Here is a 20383-nt window from a genome sequence, read left to right as displayed (position 1 = left end):
TCACTGCATAGTCCAAGGCTCTCAGAACCCTTCACAGTGTTGGTGACTGAACACCCGTGTCTCTGTTGCAGGTGGTCAACAGAGGGGACCCCTATCCTCAGGAGGTGGGTGCCACTGTCCAGAGAGTCATGGATAAGCTGGGTTACTCCAATCCCTACAGACTGGTTTGGCAGTCCAAGGTAGGTGGCTTCCAGGTTCAGTCAGCTTCCTCCTTTCCTGGCTAGAGAGCTTCCCTTCTGCAGGCAGTCAGCTCTCTTGAGGATGTGTATTTTAGGACATAGTGATAAAATGATTAGATTTGGCCCTTTCACGTAGGCAGAATGTTCTGTAACCTGACTGCTCCCATGAGCAGAAAGAACTCTGCAAGCAAATAAGGAGGGAAAATCAAGTGACTACTGGAATTCCTCGATTCCATTGAAACAATAGATTATTTTTAATTGTAATCATAGGAATTGTTATATTTTGCCAATTTCGGGAAGGATTCAAGCTTAATATAGAAATACCAGAACCCATTACAGAAGGCGTAAAACGTGGCCCTCACTCCTACAGGGAGGTGTGTGTATGTCCAGGGCAGTGGGCTGTGGTGAGACGTGGGTCCCTGTGTGCATTCATCCTCCTTTCTCACAGGTTGGCCCGATGCCCTGGCTGGGTCCTCTGACAAACGAGGCCATTAGAGGGCTTTGTGAGAGGGGGAGGAAGAACATCCTTTTGGTTCCGATAGCTTTTACCAGCGATCACATTGAAACGCTGTATGAACTGGACATCGAATACTCTCAAGTTCTAGCCAGTGAGGTAAGTGTGGTTATCAATCCCGTTGTGATTTGTTTTAAAAGGAGACTCTCTCTGCAGTGATCTAACTGTGTCATTCAAAACTATTGTTCAGTATATATGTTTGCAGGTACTGTGGCCTCATTGTTCTGAATAATACTTCATCTGAGTACTGATCCGAACACATCAACTTAATTGCATGTTTGCAGCGGGAAAGCACTCTTGTGCCTTTGTAAAACTAGGCAGCCCAGGGATCACTGCAGGCGATATCATTTTGTTTAGTTTGAGTTACTATACCCCTTGAAAGTAACAAAAACTACATTTCCTTAAGAAAAAAATAATTGTACTTCTCACCAGTTTGGAGGAAAAGAACTTTCTTGTTCTATAATTCCTCTTCTTCACCTAAGAGTGCCCTTTACTTGGGCTGTTACACTGCTTCTGGTTGGGTTTCGAGGCACATAGGAGTCATCGCCATTTAAGAGAAGGGCGTGGAATGAACACTGGCACAGTGTGTGTAACTTCCTTGACCTCTGTATGCACTCACTTAATCAGCTCTTTGCTACTATGTTGTGATCAGTCTGATTATTGAAATAACAAATACCATTCCGAGTTGTCTTGTAATGTAAGATGGATGTGATTGTCATTCACATGGAGAAAAACTATTGTTGACCCATCTCGGGGCTTCTGAGGGCCGGCCAGAAACCTGAGTCCACTTCTTAGCATCGTTTCTATGGGAATTGTGGAACCCTTGGGACCCAAGGAGCCCTTCCCTCTCATCTTCCACCAGACCTCTTGGCCCTGGTCACCCCACGTGTGATGGATGGGGCCCCGGCCTCGAAGGATACTTCACCCTCTCTGGGACCAGGGGGCAGGTGCAAGGAAGGGTGGAGAGTGGACTGGGGGAGAGCTTCAGCAGCACCCGACCCCACAGGTCTTTGTACGGATGTACTGGTCATCAATCACACATTGATGAAGGTAGAGGGTGCCTAAGTTACTTGTCAGTAGTTCTGATAAGGAATTTATGGGGAAGTTGTAGTTGGCTAACATGAGGTTGTAGGGTTGTCTATGGACTTCATTTGCCGATGCCTTCTAGGGACTTCCCCAGCAGTCCAGTGGTTAAGACCCTGCACTTCCACTACAGATACAGGCGATCTCTGGTTGGGGAACTAAGATCCCACATGCCATGTGGCACAGCCAAAACAAAACAAAAAAATGATGCCTTCTATATCCCAGCAATGACCTTGGCTAATGGTGACCTCGCTAGAAAACTGAAGTGCAATGGTAGTTCATACCAGTGTATTTGGAAAACAAATTTTTGTTTGTATTGCATGAGAATTCACTCATTCATATAACCAAACTGAGGTCATCCCTTCGTAATCAAATGGATTATTAGTGACTAACATATTAGCCTATACAGAGAATAAAGAAAACCATCTACTACAGTTAATTTCCTTATTTTGCAGGGAGAATACACTACATTTAAAACTGTTAACTTTCTCTAAAAAGTAGTTTGAAATTTTTGCCCAAAATAGAAATTATTGCTTTTTGATAATAAAAATAATAAAGAACTCATTTCAGAGAAGTGTGACATAGAGAGTAGAACTCACTCAGACTCTTACCCCTGAGAGATATGTTAATATTTTGTTAAAAATAAGTCCCCTTTCCCTCTAATGTGCGTGTGTCTAATGGAAGTGGTACTCTTCTACACATTTAGTAAAAACGGTATTTTATTCACACTGTTTTTGTAACTTTTTTTCCTCTTAAAAATGTATTATGTATACATTAAAAATGTATTAGTATACTTTTTCTTTTTTTTTTTTTTACATCTTTATTGGAGTATAATCGCTTTACAATGGTGTGTTAGTTTCTGCTTTGTAACAAAGTGAATCAGCTATACATATACATATGTTCCCATATCTCTTCCCTCTTGTGTCTCCCTACCTCCCGCCCTCCCCATCCCACCCCTCTAGGTGGTCACAAAGCACCGAGCTGATCTCCCTGTGCTATGCAGCTGCTTCCCACTAGCTACCTATTTTACATTTGGTAGTGTATGTATGTACATGCCACTCTAGTACTTTGTAAAAGCTTACCCTTCCCCCGCCCCATATCCTCAAGTCCGTTCTCTAGGAGGTCTGCGTCTTTATTCCTGCTTTACCCCTAGGTTCTTCATGACATTTTTTTTTCTTAAATTCCATATATGTGTGTTAGCATACGGTATTTGTCTTTCTCTTTCTGACTTACTTCACTCTGTATGACAGACTCTAGGTCCATCCACCTCATTACAAATAGCTCAATTTCGTTTCTTTTTATGGCTGAGTAATATTCCATTGTATATATGTGCCACATCTTCTTTATCCATTCATCCGATGATGGACACTTAGGTTGTTTCCATCTCCTGGCTATTGTAAACAGAGCTGCAATGAACATTTTGGTACATGACTCTTTTTGAATTATGGTTTTCTCAGGGTATATGCCCAGTAGTGGGATTGCTGGGTCGTATGGTAGTTCTATTTGTAGTTTTTTAAGGAACCTCCATACTGTTCTCCATAGTGGCTGTACCAATTCACATTCCCACCAGCAGTGCAAGAGGGTTCCCTTTTCTCCACACCCTCTCCAGCATTTATTGTTTCTAGATTTTTTGATGATGGCCATTCTGACCGGTGTGAGATGATATCTCATTGTAGTTTTGATTTGCATTTCTCTAATGATTAGTGATGTTGAGCATCCTTTCATGTATTTGTTGGCAGTCTGTATATCTTCTTTGGAGAAATGTCTATTTAGGTCTTCTGTCCATTTTTGGATTGGGTTGTTTGTTTTTTTGTTATTGAGCTGCATGAGCTGCTTGTAAATTTTGGAGATTAATCCTTTGTCAGTTGCTTCATTTGCAAATATTTTCTCCCATTCTGAGGGTTGTCTTTTTGTCTTGTTTATGGTTTCCTTTGCTGTGCAAAAGCTTTGAAGTTTCATTAGGTCCCATTTGTTTATTTTTGTTTTTATTTCCATTTCTCTAGGAGGTATACATTTAAGATGTTTCTAATTTTTTGCTTTCATAAACTGCTCTGTAATAAACATCATTTTTCCAATTATTTTCTTAGAAATAATTCCTAGCAATGGAATGTAAATGTTGATACATATTTCATTGGATTGTCCTACAGAAATACATCCTTTAAGTCTCCCACGAACAGTGTTTGAGAACACTTGGGACTCCCCTGGTGGTCCAGTGGTTAAGACTCCTCACTTCCACTGCAGGGGGCACGGGTTCGATCCCTGCTCGGGGAACTAAGATCCTGCATGCCGTGCAGTGTGGCCAGAAAGAAAAAAACAGTGTTTGAGAACACTGACCAACTGGTTATCCTGCTGTTACTGCTACATGAAGTTTTGGAATATGATCAATGTCTTTTTAAATTGAGAACTATGTGTTTGCTGAATCTCACCATTTCCCCCTTCCCAGTCTTCTAACTTAAAAGATAAAGCAACAAAAAGGCCATCAGCATTTCAGAAAGGGAAAGAGAAGATCCTAGCTACCTTATTTGGGGGATAATTAGCTGGAATCAACGGGATATTTTTGGAGAGGGGAGCAGGGATGGTTGTAAACAATCCTTAGGTTTTTAATTTAGATTTTTCTATGTAAGAATATATTTAAAAACCCAACTCTGCATATTGGATCCAATCTAGTTTCAATATACATTAAACTAATTTACCTCTTTTGGCACTTGGAATCAAAACGTGTAAAAATTTAAGTCATTAAAGCAACATTCTGCTTAGGTAGAGTCTGTAAAAGTATGCGTTAGAAAGGTAGACTAAAAAAAGAAGGGTAAGCAGATTTAAATTACTTGAGTATTCTATCAGATACAAACCTCAAAAATGGTTTGGAAACAAAGCACCCATGGGAAGGTAATGGGATGAGGGAAGGAATAGAAATTGAAGAGCAATTTTATGATAAAGGGGTGAAAATCAGCATCTATGTCTGGTTCCGGGACTGTTTTTCATTTCTGGGTAGTCTGGGAACACTTTGGTACTAAGACTTCGAGTTGTGTTTGTGTATGTGTGTTTATTTATTTATTTATTTTATTTTTTGTAGCAGTTTCTTTAAAAAAAAATAAAAGGAAAATAAAACGTGTATGTGTTTTTCCTCCCTTTTCTCATTTGATTTCAGTGTGGGGTTGAAAACATCAGAAGAGCAGAGTCTCTTAATGGAAATCCACTGTTCTCGAAGGTATCTCTGGTGTTACAACCATTTTAGTAGAACATGTCGGAGAGCAGTCCTCTGAGAAACTCTTACAGAATATTGGTTTTCTCACATATTAGAACATTTTGAGTTCCAATTAATTACAAAAATAAAATCGAATCCCTTATGCTCTCGCTCTTTTCTCCTTTGGAGAGCCCCCGTTTTCTTATTTCTACCCACCTATCACTATGTCTAATTAAAAATCTGCCTTTCAGAGACAAGGTTCAGCAGGTGGGGTGAGAGGATTTCCTTCTCTAAAACCTGTATTTGAAACTTTTCTCTAAGCTGAGAATTCTTAAGAAAGGAAGACATCATAGAATTGGGTTCAAAGGGTTCATAGGTTTTGAATGGGGAGATGGGCGAGGGGAGGTGTGGGAAGCTGCGGCCGCTCTGCTGCTGATGGGTCTCTCCTGCTTGTTGTCTGTCTCCAGGCCCTGGCCGACTTGGTGCACTCACACATCCAGTCCAACGAGCGCTGCTCCACGCAGCTGACCCTGAGCTGCCCGCTCTGCGTGAATCCCGTCTGCAGGGAGACCAAGTCCTTCTTCAGCAGCCAGCAGCTGTGACCCCGCCAGAGCGCCGCGGGGATTTGGCCGGTGCCCAGCCTCCAGACACCTCCGAGGTGGAGGAGGATGTATTTAGCATTAGGGAGGGAGTCACATTGATGTGGGCGTAGCCTTTGGCTACAAATTGTGTACCTTCTTGAGGAATGGACTCTGAAATCCTTACTGAGGGGTATTTTTATAGACCAATACAGTAAGCATTTATAGTTCCCCTCTCTGGGTTAAGTTACTAGTTTGGAATGTCCACTAGGCTATTTTAAAAATGAGTTTTAAAAATTTATCTTATGAGATGCACACGTATTTTCAATACCGATTTTGGTTTTATTGCGCCCCAAAACCCCTGCAGGGGTACGGAGAGCGCCCTCTGTGGGGCTGTCAGAGTGAGTGAGGTCTGTTTACAATCTCATACTTGTGTTTTAAAGTGAACATAGTTGAGTAAATGAAATATAATTTGAAAAAAGAAAGGGTACCTGATCTTTCCGTCAGCCCCTGGGTTACAGGATGCTGGGCCGGTGATGTGGTTCCTACAGGGGCTGCTCTTGCCAGTGACGTCACTAGTAATCGGTCATTTTGGTCCTTGTATGTGAACCTCACTTTCCTCACCATGAAACCGAATCAAGTGTAGGTTCCAAAAGTGCTTTGAGATTCCCCAGGCACACAGGGCTGATAAACATGTAGCAATCCCACATTTGTCATCCCCACCTTGGTGGGAATCGTTGGTGCCACAGGAGAGGGGGGCTGGAAATGCTAATGAAGGACTTCATGTCCAGAGCTCCTCTCAGGACCTCGTGGACATTTCCATTGAGCATCTTCTTCATCTTGGTGGAATGTCCCGTTTCCGCATATTTGTTTGAAGATTTATTTTATAAAGTCAAGGACGTTTGGTAACCTCAAATTCTTAATTTACAATTTTTATTATAAAAATTATGTAACCATGCTATAGGAAATTTAAAAAATAGAGAAAAGGAAAATAACCACTCTAATGCAACAAATATGATTCATATTGTTGTAGTTCATGTTAGTCTTTTCCTGTGGATATCTTAGATGCCATTGTAATCTTGAATTTGTGAGTGAAAAGTTGTCCTAAAATGTAGAAATAATGTAGGATCAGAGTCAGATCTTCTATACCTGGATTTATATGGATTTTAAAAATCTCTGATGGATCCATAGTGAATTTGTAAGAATTACTTTCTCTTTCCTTTAAGCCTTACAACTTTGTTCTTTGAAAGTGCCTTTCTTTTTTTTCTATTTAAGCCAGTGAAAGTATTAGTGGAGTCATAGACCTTCTATATTCAGTATTTACTATATTAATAAATATGACATCATTAAGGTTTTAACCAGTCTGATTCATTCTCTCTGTTAAATCAAAAGTAATCCAAATTCATTACTAATCAAAATTATTAAATAAGAGGAATTTACTTTGTGGTACAAGAAAAGTAACATGCCATCCACGTTAGTTAACAGTTTTCCCACACTGATAACTGCTCTGAAATTTGAGTAGCATCTACACTTTTTTTTTTCCAAATTGGCTTTCCTTTTAGCAGATTGTGTTTCCAGAAGAGGGTACAAGGCATAGACAGTTGTTTAGAATTTTCCTCTTCTGTTTCCACGTACTTTGGGGGGACTAGGTTCAAGGTAGGCTTTGAGTGACCTTGGCGGGATGGTGTAAGGAGCAACTCGTGTGTTAGCCAGAGGGCAGAGTTTAAAGCTGGCGGCCATAAGAAAGAACTAACATTTGTGTGTGTACACGTGCGCTGGTGTGTAAGCCTAGAGCCCTTGACTGCACCCTTGGTACTGCATCTCTAAGCTCTCAACCCAGCCTATAAAACCCCTTCTGTCGGATCCTGAAGATGGCCCAGGAACGTGCTTCCCAACATTGGGTGGAAATGGGAAATTCATTGCAAGCTGGAAAAAGAAAATTCTGAGTTGACCCCAAAACTAGTGTCCTGAATTAAGGTCGTTCAGTTTCTCCGTTTTAATATGGAAATCCTCAGAGAAAGACAAAAGCTAATCTTTTCTTTCCTTATTTCTAAAAATTATAAAATTAAAAACATTTCATCAAGGTTGTACCCCAGACTTTGTAAATATCATTCCTAGGAGTGTTGTTCTAATTGCCTAATAATTGAGATTCCATTGTAAAAAAAACCCCCTTCAGTAACTTCTCCCAGTCCAGATGGCCTTCTGTGACATTCAGCTTTCTTTTTATAGAAGCTAGCATCACAAGGTTTCAGGGAATGTACATCAAATGAATTAAGCCTGAATATCGGATGGCTCAGGAAACCTGAATTCTGCTTAAATCATTGCCAGTTGAACTATCTAATCATGTCATAATTATATTGAAGTTTTATGTGCTTGCTTTCTAACATTCCTGGTTAATTCAAACAGTGGCACCTGAAAACTTGATCTTTTTTTTTTTTTTGCTAGATTTCTTCCAGCTGGACAGTTGTGTGGTATGACTATTATCTAACCTTTGCCTTAAAAGGCATGCTTCTTTTCTTAATACACTTATTTTGGAAAGTATAAAGTGTGCCAAGCCATAAGGCACCGAGGTGAGTGGTGGGTACCGGTGGGCAGCCCAGAGAAAGAAGCTGATGCTGCCAGTATTCGCTGAATAGCACCAACATGACAAGCAACAGCAGTGGGCGCCCTTTAGTGGAACCACGGCTCCCAGCGTGAGATGAGTCTTAGGAGGGCTCTGGGGAGTGGGTGACGTCCAGAGAACACATTCACAATCTAGGCTCCCAGGATAGGAAGAAGTGCTTCTGCTTTTGCTGTGGGAATCTTATTAAGCCTTTCAACAGGGAAGAGGAAGTGGAAAACAAATGCACCCGTGATAATCAGTTTCTTACAATACATTCTGATAGTGTCCGCTTAATCGTTTTTAGCAGAAATCATTAGCTTCCATTTTTAGCATTAACAGCTCCTGGCTAAATTAGTCTACGGTAAGCCATTAGGAGGGATGTTGGAATTAAAAACATCTTTGGAAAAAAGCCTGGTTTGAACCTGTGTTATAAGCCCTTGGGCAGGAGTCGCCGGGTCCTGTTTCTGGTTGTTTGACAGCTGTCACTCTGATGTTCCAGGTGCTCTCTCAGCAGCCTGCTCCTGAAATGAAGTCGCACAGGCCGGCTTTTTTCCTTCCACTCTCCCCAAGGGGTTGAAGCTTTACTTTCCTGACATATTAAGAAGTAATAGATTTTACCCTGAGAATTCATGAGGTATTTTTACCTTTTCCTTATTTAAAAAAAAATTATATACATGAGATGGGATTAACTGCACAGGCATACAAGCAGGGGCTTGCTGGCCAATTGTTAAAATTTCAGGTTGTTACACATAACAATTATTAAAAGTGTTATATCTTACAGTTTAATTATATTTTAAAAAGTAACAAATACTCAAAAATCATTTCCCTATTATTTTGCTATATTTTATCATCTTTATTCTAGAGGTTATTTATGTTTATGATACCTATATGATGAAAATACTATATAATGATGATGAGCTACTGTACGTCTCCAGCTTTGTTCAGTGACCGTGTTGGCAGCTTGAAATTGGCTACAGTAGGGCTATTTACGTTTGGAAATCAGCAAATACTACAACTTAGGGCTTCCTCGATTGTTTTGTTGATTACCTAGACTTAAAGTGGTGGAAAAAATGTTCATACGTATTAAAAGTTGTCATGTCTCTAGCCGTTACATCGTGAATAGCACAAAAATTTGAGGAAATATCCTCCCATTATGTGAAAACTGATAGCCGATTTATCCAAGTGAAGTTTTGATATACAAAGTTGTTTTACATTTGTATTACTCATTAATGTAAATGAAAACACCAGCATTCATGTCAGAACCATATAGGGCGGCTCCAGATGCGAGAGCTTGATAAAAGTCAACACAAGCATTCTTTGAGAATTAATTGATTATATGGAATTTACAGTAAAGAGAATTATGTATTTTATTATTACTTGTAAATTGTGCATCCTATATCTTTTATACTGGTGAAAGTTATAATAAACATACACACATGTATGTATAGATTGTTTTTTCAGAGAGCTGGTTGGTGACCATTTACCAAAACACTGCTGCCTCAAACGGGACTTTTCTGGGATGATGGACGTGGTCTATGTGGATCGCATGCTTGCGTTGTTCCCAGATTCATTATATATAGAGAGGTAGCTCGCTCTGTAGATCGCTGTCTCTCTAGAGTGGAAGCTACCCCATGGTTACTAGAAATTTTAATCTTTTTAGTAAGATGCCAGTTGTGTCCAACAAAATCCCACGGGCCTGTTGTACTAAGAGGGGCCCTGAGAGGCGAAGGTTTGCTTATATCTGATAAACATCCTTATAGACAGAATCTTTGGACATATTCTCAGTCATTTCCACAGGAAATATCCCTTAGAAGTGGGTTTTCTGGATCAAAGGATATTTATGCAGATTTTAAAAAGAGGATTAAATGAGATCACATGCCTGATGTATTTAGTAAGGTGCAGTGTTTGGGTGGTGTGTGTGTGTGTGTGTGTTAAAGGCCCAATAAATGGTAGCTATTATTGACTTGTGTTACTCACTTGGTTAGCAAACGATGGCTGTCTTGTTCCCAGTGTGACTTTATTCTAGGAGGTGGAATTTTACTGTGTTGTTTTTTCATGAAGATGTGATGGCAGAACGAATGTTATCCTCAAAGTTCAGAGCACTCACAGAGCCTCTAGGAATCAGGGATCAATTCTCTAGTCCTGCCTTTTATGTTCCTTGTTGCATTTACTTTGGGTCACTTGCCCTGAGAAGGTCACAGGTAGAGAGAGAAGAGACAGACCCTAAAGCTGTCGATCCTTCTTCATCAGTAACTTTGCAAAGAGTTTGAATGTCGGGAGAAAGTTGAGTTTCAGGTTTAAACAACTTGGGGGATTATGTGTGGATTTCACTTACCCTTTACGGGTCTGCAGGTACCTGAGAGTTGCCTATGTGTGTCCTGCCTGCCAGCCTGTCGCTGTGTGGCTCTCAGAGGGCAGAGCCGTCCATCAAAGCCGGGCAGGCCTCCAACTCAGGTAACCACTGCACTTACACAATTCTCCCTTTAAGAAACGTCCGCGGGGAATGTGTTCCTTCCTGTTTCTGCGCTTCTGAAGGTTTTCACGTCCATGCTAACCCACTGTGGGTCTGGGCCAAGGCCAAGTTGCCCATCAATATTGTAAAGTAGCAGCGTTATAAAATTTATGGAAGACGCACAAAGGACAATTCCCTGAAGTGACCAGCCTGCTGAGAGGGGATGTTGGATAAAGGGGGATTTCCCACTTGGAAACAGTGTGACATCAAGTGCCCAGCTGGGGAGACCCTTTATGCTCGTGGGCTCAGAGCTTGGGGAAGAAGGAAATCTGACCTGGTTTCAAATCCCACCTACAACTGTTAATTTATTTGGTTATCTATTAACAGTCTCCTGACAGCTTACTTTTATGTTTAAAATTAAGTGCTTGATTGATTATTTTATGTAACAGCGATGGGCTGTTGTTCTATACATAAACCAACCCATTAGTGGGCTCTCTCATTACTGATCTCTTTCCTTCTTTCTTGGTTCATTTTGTGTGTGTGTGTGTGTGTGTGTGCGTGCGTGCACCTGAAGGTTGGGAGAGCTGGAGGAAAGGACTCTTTGTTCTGGGCTTGTATACATTCCCCAAACTACACATCCACAAGGATTTTCCAGCGTCCAAGGATTAATTCTCAGCATGATTCACAGGTAGGGGCAGAGTCCCAGAGAATCTGTTATTATGCTGATTTCATTTTATCAAACAATCTTAGCATAAGCTCTCATTTTTAAGAACCTCGACTCTCCTTTTATCTGCTTTTGGAGGCATCTTCAAATCTTTCTGTCTTTCTAAGATTTGCGTCTGATGACTGGGACTCTATTATTTTAAGTTGGGTTTATTAAGTATTAAATAGGTACTCAGAGATGTCTGTAAGGGAGAACCTGCTGACTCCTGTGCTCAGGAAGTTTCCTCGTGGTCTGGCTGCTTGCTGGTCTCTCGGCCCTTGCGGTGGACAGGGGTGGCCTACACTGGCCTGACCTCCCAGGATGTTCATCTCTGGCCATCAGAACAGTATTGTTCCAGGCTCCTCGGAGCAGCACATACAAAGCAGGATCTGACCTGTGTTCTACCTGAAAAAGGTTGGGAAACGCTGGAAAGAAGTGTCAAGGATGACAATCAAATGCACCTCTGTGTCCACAGTACCATGTAAGAAGTAAACTGTGTTGTTCTTTTTCTAAGCTGCCCTCATTTGGGGTAGATGGTCCTTCCGATCTATAGATGAGAAGAATAGGTACAGGGACAGATGATCCAGTCCATCAGCCCTCCCTGCTGCTTTGCCTGTCATCTTAGAAGATCCATCTTAGAAGGAAGTCCAGCTCCCTTCATCTCACAACCCGAGGGTTCATCGTGAATAAACAAGCAATCTGTACCGTGGACCATACTTTAAGTAAGAAGCGTGTCCCTAAGATTTCTATGGAAGCGGGTTTTGTAAATCTAATTACATTTTTCTTTTCTTTCCTTTTTTTTTTTGTGGCCATGCTGTGCGGCTTGTGGGATCTTAGTTCCCCGACCAGGGGTGGAATCTGTGCCCCCTGCCATAGAATCGTGGAGTCCTGACCACTGGACCGCCAGGGAATTTCCTAAATCTAATCACATTTAACATGTATTTTGGGAGGCAAAGGAATCTAAAGGGAAGCATCAACAAAGTAAAGAATGTTTCTCTAACACACTCTCACCTCGGCTAATTTGTAAATCTGGGTTTTGGACTCAGGCTAGAACATGTCTGGGGTCAGTTGCCAAGTCTTCCTGAGAAAGAAACTGGGCTCCATTAGGCAAAAAGTAGATGGAATAATAGTCCAAAAAACTATTATTAGAAGCTGTATAATGGTAAAGGGCATGAGGACGGCACGTTGGTGTCTGGGCTGGGGGGTGGTGGTAATTTTCCAGGTGGCCTTTTTGTTCTCATCTCTCCTGCAAGAATAGAAATTTCAGTTTGACAGGACCTGCTGCTGCAGCACACAGATAGGGTCAGCCCCCTCTGGATCCACAAGTCCTAAAAATGCACACAACTTTTCCGAGAGGAAATCCTTATTCCATCTCATCTCAGTTCGCGAGGGCTGCTGTAACAATGTACCTCAAACTCAGTGGCTTAAAAAGCCCAGAAATTTATTCTGTCTCTGTTTGGAAAGCAAGTCCAAGGTGCTGGCATGGCTGTGCTCCCCACAGAGGCTCTAGGGAGGAGCTTTCCTTGGCTTTTCCAGCTTCTGGTGGTGCCAGGTGTTCCCTGGCTTGTGGCTGCATCACTTCAATCTCTGCCTCCATCTTCCCATGGCTTCTCCTCAGTGTCTGCATCTTCGCTGTCATCTCGGACAAGGAGATGTGTCGTTGGATTTAGAGCCCACCAAGATAGTCCAGGGTGATCTCACCTTAAGATCCTTCATTACATCTGCAGGGACTCTTTTTCCAAAATGGGTCACATCCTAGGTCCTGTGGGTTAAGCCACAGACATGTGTTTTAGGGAGATCCCTTTCAACCCCCTGGAGCCCCCGTCTTGCCTTTCCCAGAAGCCACTCCCACACATGCCTCAGGATCTGGGATGCTCCCATCTCCTGCTTTATGGTCAGAGCATAGAAATGGGGTCCCAGGGCTGAGGTGGATGGTTACAAGCACAAGCCTGGATTCCAACAGGACCTGGAACCCAGCCCTGGCTCCCCATGTACCAGACATGAGACCTGAGTAACCAAACCTCTCAGGATGCTGGTTCCTCATCTCTAGGATAAGAGTAATATCTACTAGCAGCTTGTTGTAAAGAAAAACCGAGATGACAGGTAAAAAGCGAATGCTGTGGACCAGAGTGATCGCTCACTATGGTAGCCATTATTACGGGCTGGGAATGGAGGAACCTGGGTGCTTCCATCTTGCCCGGTCCCAGTTAGCCACGAGACCTCTGGTGGGTCCTGCCCTCTCTGAGTATCAATGAAACAGATAAAGAGGCAGTGCTCCGACAAAGTGATGCCCGGCCTTTTCCAGCCACAGTGGCCTTGAACCCTCAACCAGGCAGAAACTACCCAGGAGTGCTCCGAGGCTCTGGCAGCTCTCAGTTTTGACCAGCTTTAGTAGAGTTCCTATATACTCTTAGACTGGGCTTCCAAAATAGCGTGGGGAATTTTGCAGCCCATTTAAAACTAATGTTTGCTGCTCAGTTATCCTTCGGAAAATGGTTTTGGTGGGTTGTACTTCACTTCCTGAGAAGGAAGCAGGTTATGGGATTCCTGAGTTAAAGAACAGTGTTAGAGAGCCAGCTCCTCAGTCCATTCTCCCATGTCGAGGTACGATTGTCCAGAACCAGAGGAATCATGACAGATTAGAGGTTGTCCTGGCACCTGAGCAGAGCCTGTGCTGAGCAGGCCCTAGGAAGGCACAAGTGCGATTTGAATTTAGATGAAGAAATCGAAGCTCAGAGAGGTGAGGTGACCTGGCCAAGGTCACACAGAGCTGGTCTTCCAACTCTCAGACCAGCATTCTTTCTTTCTAGGGTTCTTATTTCATCCACAATGACTTTTAGGTCCCACTGTTCAGGACACATTGTTATTCAACGCAGTTGTGCTCCTGTTCAGATATCATTAAAAATTTAGTCACCCCTCCCAGGGAAATGACCATCTGATGTGAAGTTAAAAGGAAAGGAGGAGGCTGTATGAGATAGAGCAGAGAGAAAATTCTTCCAAATGGAGGGTCTGCGATGAGGGCCTGGATGATGCTATATAATGTTTCCATTTCACAATAGAAGACACATTTTATTTGCAAACCAAATCTTTATTTAAAATGATAAGGCACATCTATGTTTTTCTCCCCGTGGTCTAGTCTCTGAACAGAACTTCTGCTCATACAAGGTTATTGGGCAATGTTCTCAAGATCTATTCATCAGTTTCTCAGCACCAGCATCTTCTCTGGCTAAGCTAGATATACTTTGATGTATATTTTTTAAAGAAATGAAACTGCTATAGTAATAAACAATGAGAGCACCGCCTGTTCAGCTCCCGAACTATTTGAATTGTATTTCTCATCAATTCAGAAATTAGTCTGACCTTTGCCCAGGGGCATGTGTGCCAGGTATTAAGGGCTGATGAGGGACAATCTGTGTGGTATGGGAGGTGACATCTGTTCTGCAGAACATGACCTGCTTTGTGGGGCTAACCTTTCACCTATCTGACACGTCCTTGTCTTTCTTATTGGCTGTTTGATCCACTGCCTCTCAGCCTGTTTCTGAGGATGGTTCTGGTGGCCAAGGAGAAAGCCCTTGGCCTTTGATGGGCCTCACACTTCTGTCCACGTCAGGCTTCGCCGCTGGGCAAAACTTCGGAAAGGAAAATGCTTGATTTTCGAATGGTGGTGGCGTATTGACCGGCGTGTGTGTGTGTGTGTGTGTGTGTGTGTGTGTGTGTGTGTGTGTGTGCGTGTGCGCGCGCGCGCACATGTGGATGGGGGGAGGAGGGGAGGAAACCAATTTATAAATCACATCTTACAAATCCTTCCATTTGAGCAGGTTGTAAACTCATTTCTTTGCTCTTCTCAAGCTTTGGTTTACGTGCTGGGATCACGGGATTTGTGTCCCTTCTTCTGGTCTAAGTTTGGGTTAGCAAGAGGCTCCATAAGTAATTCGCATGCTCTGGGCTGATTGAGTTGCATCCTTCATATGACCATTTTTAGATGGATTGTTGCTGTGGGCCTCTGTCCTTTTGTTTTCTGGGGTTCAGAGGTTACATCAAAAACCTCCCTGCCTGCTGCCTGATGTGACCTTTGAACTCCAAAGGGCACAAGATCATGAGGCCATAAAATCAGGCACAAACACTAAAGGTGTCATTCTGATTGACCTCCGAGGACAGGAGTTTAGGGCTGGATCACATGATTCCGGGTGGAGGAAATACTGAGAGAGCAAAAAAGCAGGGAGCACTGCACATCTGAATCTCAATCCATGGCCAGGAAGGATGTGAGAGAGCCTCGGGGGAGGGACATTACGCCAATTGCTAAAAATGTCAGCTGCATCTTTCTCAGCCATTTCTGGAAGGACAGTCCCAAGAGTATGCAGCGTCCCCAATCTGAGCCTGCTGGGTGGAAGATGTTATTTTTTAATTCGTCTTAACCAGGCTCACTTTTCTGTGTGCTGCCTGCCTTGGCCAGCAGGAAGGCGGCAGGAAGTTATCAGGAGAGGGTCTCTGTGCTGACATTCAGTGTTCAAGCTCTCAGGAAGGACAGCAAACCAAGGCTGAAATCTGAGAGCTGCTGCCTGCCCGGCATGGAAAGAAGACTTCTATATTAGCCGCTGTTTTTTTTAAAAGGGGAAGAAGCACGGGCTCAGTGTCCAACCTCCCCAGAGTCTGTCATTACAAAGGGGAGAAATCTATTTGGAATAATGATAAAGGTCTCCTTGTGGCTGGCTAGCATTTCAGGGCAAACCAAAACAAACATGCAAGGGAAACGCAGTGGAGCCCTGCGAGGCCCAGGTGGAAAGTGAGGGTTCAGGCTCCTTGACACCAAATAAATTATCCAGAATATTCTAAAATCATAAATGGGCTGCTACTGATTTATGCTGAGGTTTCCAAGATCTTTCAAAAATGCACGTGAGGAGCGTTTCCACTCCGCAGCGGCCTGGGAAATGCTCCACGGCAGCAGGAAGGACCGGAGCTCAGCCCGGCTCAAGACCTGCAGCTGCAAATAAGATGCCGAGGTGGGAAAAAGCCTGTAAACGGGATCAGAAGTGGGTGAGGGGTGTCCTTGGAGAGAGGTCAGGGTCCACTCTGGATTGCACAGAGGGGGACACTGAGCCCCATGACGAAGGTGACCCCGAGATATCTGTCCCCAGATGTTGTTCTCACGCCCAAACCGAGTGGAGGGAAGGGCCGTTTTTTTTTGCGGTATGCGGGCCTCTCACTGTTGTGGCCTCTCCCGTTGCGGAGCACAGGCTCCGGATGCGCAGGCCCAGCGGCCATGGCTCACGGGCCCAGCCGCTCCGCGGCATGTGGGATCCTCCCGGACCGGGGCACGAACCCGTGTCCCCTGCATCGGCAGGCGGACTCTCAACCACTGCGCCACCAGGGAAGCCCTGGGACATTTTCAAAGGAGCAGAGATGTGTGGAAATCTGAGGTCCTGCCTCAGGGGCACAGAAAGGGACGCTCCTGGCCTGAAACTCTGACCAGGGGGCTGTGGGTTTGAGGACCTTAGAGGGCCAGGCAGATATTTGAGAATTTTAAGCTGAATACTTGAGAGTCAGCTGAAGCTAAGGAATGAGGGTCCACGAAGGGATGCTAGAGGGAGAATGGGGGGCCTGGGGGCGGCCAGTAGGCACGAGAAGAGCCTCAGAGGGAAGAGGGCGCTCACTAGGACAGTGGGTTCTTCTCAAGCTGGGGAGGGATTTGCAAATGTGAGACAGAATGCAGGAAGGACATTTTCTCTGGAACGGCTAGGTTTTATACTTGCTGCAGGCCCTGGGCATTTAGGGATTAGCTCCCAGGAAGAGCCGAGCTGCTGCAGCAAAACTCTTACCTGTCTCTACCTCTTAGAGCAGCTTTTTGGAAGGTGGGGCCTGGTTCCACTGAGAATTGACTGAGATTGGAGTATCTGATGCACTGATGTCTTTGAAAGGTGGCGTCCGCCCAGGGATGAGACCGGGTCTCCTGTCGTCTCTGATCACCTGCGTCATCTCTTGACATCTGCTCCATCGGAGGTCAGAGGGCCCCATCTGGATCCTTGTGCTTTGTTGGATTTAGACCGGTGGCGGCTTAAAGACCCCGAGTTTCCCTGGTTGGCCTGCTAGAGAGAGAAGTCACCCTGTCGGGGAAGGGGGTAAACCCCAAGGCTGTAGGGGAGTAATGAATGCAGGATGATTTAGATTGGCTGCTGGAGCAGGTTGAAGAGAGGGCAGAGAACAGCTTCTCTTTCACAGTGGGGTGGGGAAGATGCTCCTTCAAGCGCCCACACAGCTGGTTACCTTGGTCTGTGGGCCTGCGGTGTGCTGCCTGCACACCACTGTTTGAAGCCCACCTTTCCTCAAAAGACCTGGTTAAATACGCCCCCACCTCCAGGAAGTCTTCCTGGGCCAGCCAGACCAGAGTGAGCTTTCATTTCTGATCACGTGGAGTACCATTCATTCAGCGTGTATTATGCTTGGTTTCCTACTGTCAATTAAATAGACGGCACAGGGACAATTAAATAGACGGCACAGGGACAATTAAATAGACGGCACAGGGACAATTAAATAGACGGCACAGGGACATATGCATTTTTATGTGTATTTATCTACATCAACAACTAAATCCTTCTGCAGCTTAATTAAAGGTTCCTCCAGAGCAGGACATGTGTCTTTCCTCTCATTCATCCCCCTCTCTAAAAATATTTATTGGTTAATTGATATATTGACATCTCAGGTGCACCACACATCTTCCTTGGGTGGACATTGATTTTATTAGAAGCTTAGCAGAACAATGAGTGCAAATCCTCCCCAGCTTCCCTACTTCAACGCTCCGTGAGTCAATGGATATGTAGAATATCCACTCAAATGACAGCACCGTCCCATGTCACTTCCACACAGTGGTGCTCTTGGAAGGTCCAGGGCATAAGAGAATTCAGTTTTGGTGGCTGTACAGGGTGAAACCGGGGCTCTGACACCTGGTCCCCACCCTCAGAGATTCTGATGTAAGTGGTCTGAGTTGCAACCTTGGTGTAAGTATTTCTGGCAAGCTCCCCAGATAGTTCTAATGTGTAATCAGGGTTGGGGATCACTGGTCCGTATGGTTAAGTAAGACTGGCTCCTGGCTCCTGTGTTTACCTGTTACAGTTTGCACCCACACAGGTCTGCAGTCTCTCTCAATTCCAAATCAGTGGGAGAGGACATTTGATTGGCTGAGCTTGGGGTCAGGGGTCCACTTTGGTCCAATTAGCCATGGCTGGGGTGGCAGTGGTAGCGGTAAAGTCATGAATTACCAACCAGGCAATTGCTACTACTTTAAATTTGGAGTCGTTTCCCAAGAGTGGGAGGTTGTGAGCTGGGAAGGCATCCCCAGAGATGACCGGTACTCCCTGTGCCATTACGGTATCAAATTGTTTTGAGGTCTGTGAGCTCTTCAAAGACAGAGCCTGTCATTTGGGGAAACCCCATGTATTCATCATCGTTTTTATTTTCTACATGGTGTGATGCTTTGACATCTTGGGGCCTTGAAGACCAGGAAGAAATTGGCCCTCCCAGTGTTAGCTAATTCCTAGAGCTAGCAAACAACTGTCTGCAAGCATGCCTTTGATATGCAAACCAGCCAATCCCCAAGTCCATACACCACACTCACCTCCTTTCATCAGCCTCCACAGTCTAGGACATTATCCTCTGGTCCTAAATCACCCCAGGGCTGGGTACCAGAGAAGTGGGGACCACCTCTCTATAGCTCAGAGCCTGTGGAAGTTCTTCAAACTATCCAATGCCAAGCTTGCTCCGCTGCTCACCCTGCCTCACCCATTCCTCCCCATGAAAACCACCATAAAGGACTTCCCTGGTGGCGCGGCGATGAAGAATCCACCTGTCAATGCAGGGGACACGGGTTCGAGCCCTGGTCGGGAAGATCCCACATGCCACGGAACAACTAAGCCCGTGCGCCACAACTACTGAGACCGCGTGCCACAACTACTGAAGCCTGCACGCGCCTAGAGCCTGTGCTCTGCAACAAAGAGTAGCCCCTGCTCGCCGCAACTAGAGAAAGCCTGCACGCAGCAACGAAGACCCAACGCAGCCAAAAATAAATAAATAAAATAAATAAGTTTATTAAAAAAAAGGAAAAAAGAAAACCACCATAAAGACACTTGCCCTTGCTTTCTCCTTGCTTCTTCTGCCTCCTGACTGACCCTGGCGCTTCCCTGTGTGGCCCTGCTATGGCATGGTGTGGTGTGGCATGGAGCACACCCTCCTCTTGGGAATTATAAGGATCAAACTATCTTTTCTTTTTCATGTTTGTATTCATCCACATAACAACCACGCAGAGCATCTTATGTAACACTTTTAGCATCCCAGAAATTTCCTTCGTACCCCTTGCAAGTCAACACCCACCCACCCGGAGGTAACCCCTATTCTGACTTCTGTAAGTTTTAGATGTTCTTGAACCTCATGTCAATGGAACTCTTTTGCATCTGTCTTCTGACACTCACCATTATCTCCAAGATTCATTCACGTCATTGCATGTATTTGTAGCTTGTTCTCTTTTTATTGCTGTGTAGTATTCCACTGCATCAAGAATGGAATCTATAGGACTTGCTGATGGGTGTCAGAAACTGTCTTTTAGGGGCAGTTATCTCCTGATCTGTTAGCCTCACTGAACCCGAATTAAAACCAAAATCCTTGGTACATTTTAAAACACCCCAGCACCTGGCACAGTGCCTGTCACAGAGAAGGTGAGTGATAAATATTTGTTGAATTGAATGGGTTGACTTGGATGAATGCATGGGTGGATGAGCAGACCCTTGAGAATCTAGCAGGGGCACGGCTGTGACGTGATATGCTTGATCCAGCCCGGGTGATGGATGCCCGCGCTTCTTCTCGCAAGCTCCCTTCCTCTGTCATAAGAGGAGCCATGGGTAATTACAGTGGAAAAACAGAATGGAGGGACCACGTGACTCCCTGGAAAACAGCAATCAGACTGAAGACCCAGGGCAGAAGAAAAGACGTGAGTTCAGTGGACGTGATCTTGTGGGAGCCCTTCTCGGTGTTTGTAAATAGAAATGATGAATGAGCAGGTTCTGACATTTATGTCACTGTGCCGGGCTTTCTGTCCCCTTCT

The 20383-nt window shown here is 44.3% G+C and overlaps 1 protein-coding gene across 1 annotated transcript in view; it reads left to right on the top strand.

The window, feature by feature from the left end:
- Positions 1-10295, top strand: part of FECH (ferrochelatase) — a 39186-nt gene extending 28891 nt beyond the window's left edge. Inside the window, exons 8-11 of the mRNA XM_060029123.1 lie at positions 72-179; positions 628-792; positions 4925-4984; positions 5428-10295. Of these exons, the coding sequence (XP_059885106.1) occupies positions 72-179; positions 628-792; positions 4925-4984; positions 5428-5562 (468 nt within the window). The 3' untranslated portion in view covers positions 5563-10295. The remainder of the gene's footprint in view (positions 1-71; positions 180-627; positions 793-4924; positions 4985-5427) is intronic.
- Positions 10296-20383: the final 10088 nt, after the last annotated feature.

Source organism: Delphinus delphis, chromosome 13 (assembly GCF_949987515.2).
Source record: "Delphinus delphis chromosome 13, mDelDel1.2, whole genome shotgun sequence".
NCBI lineage: Eukaryota > Metazoa > Chordata > Mammalia > Artiodactyla > Delphinidae > Delphinus > Delphinus delphis.
This window is presented reverse-complemented; position numbering and strand designations above follow the sequence as displayed.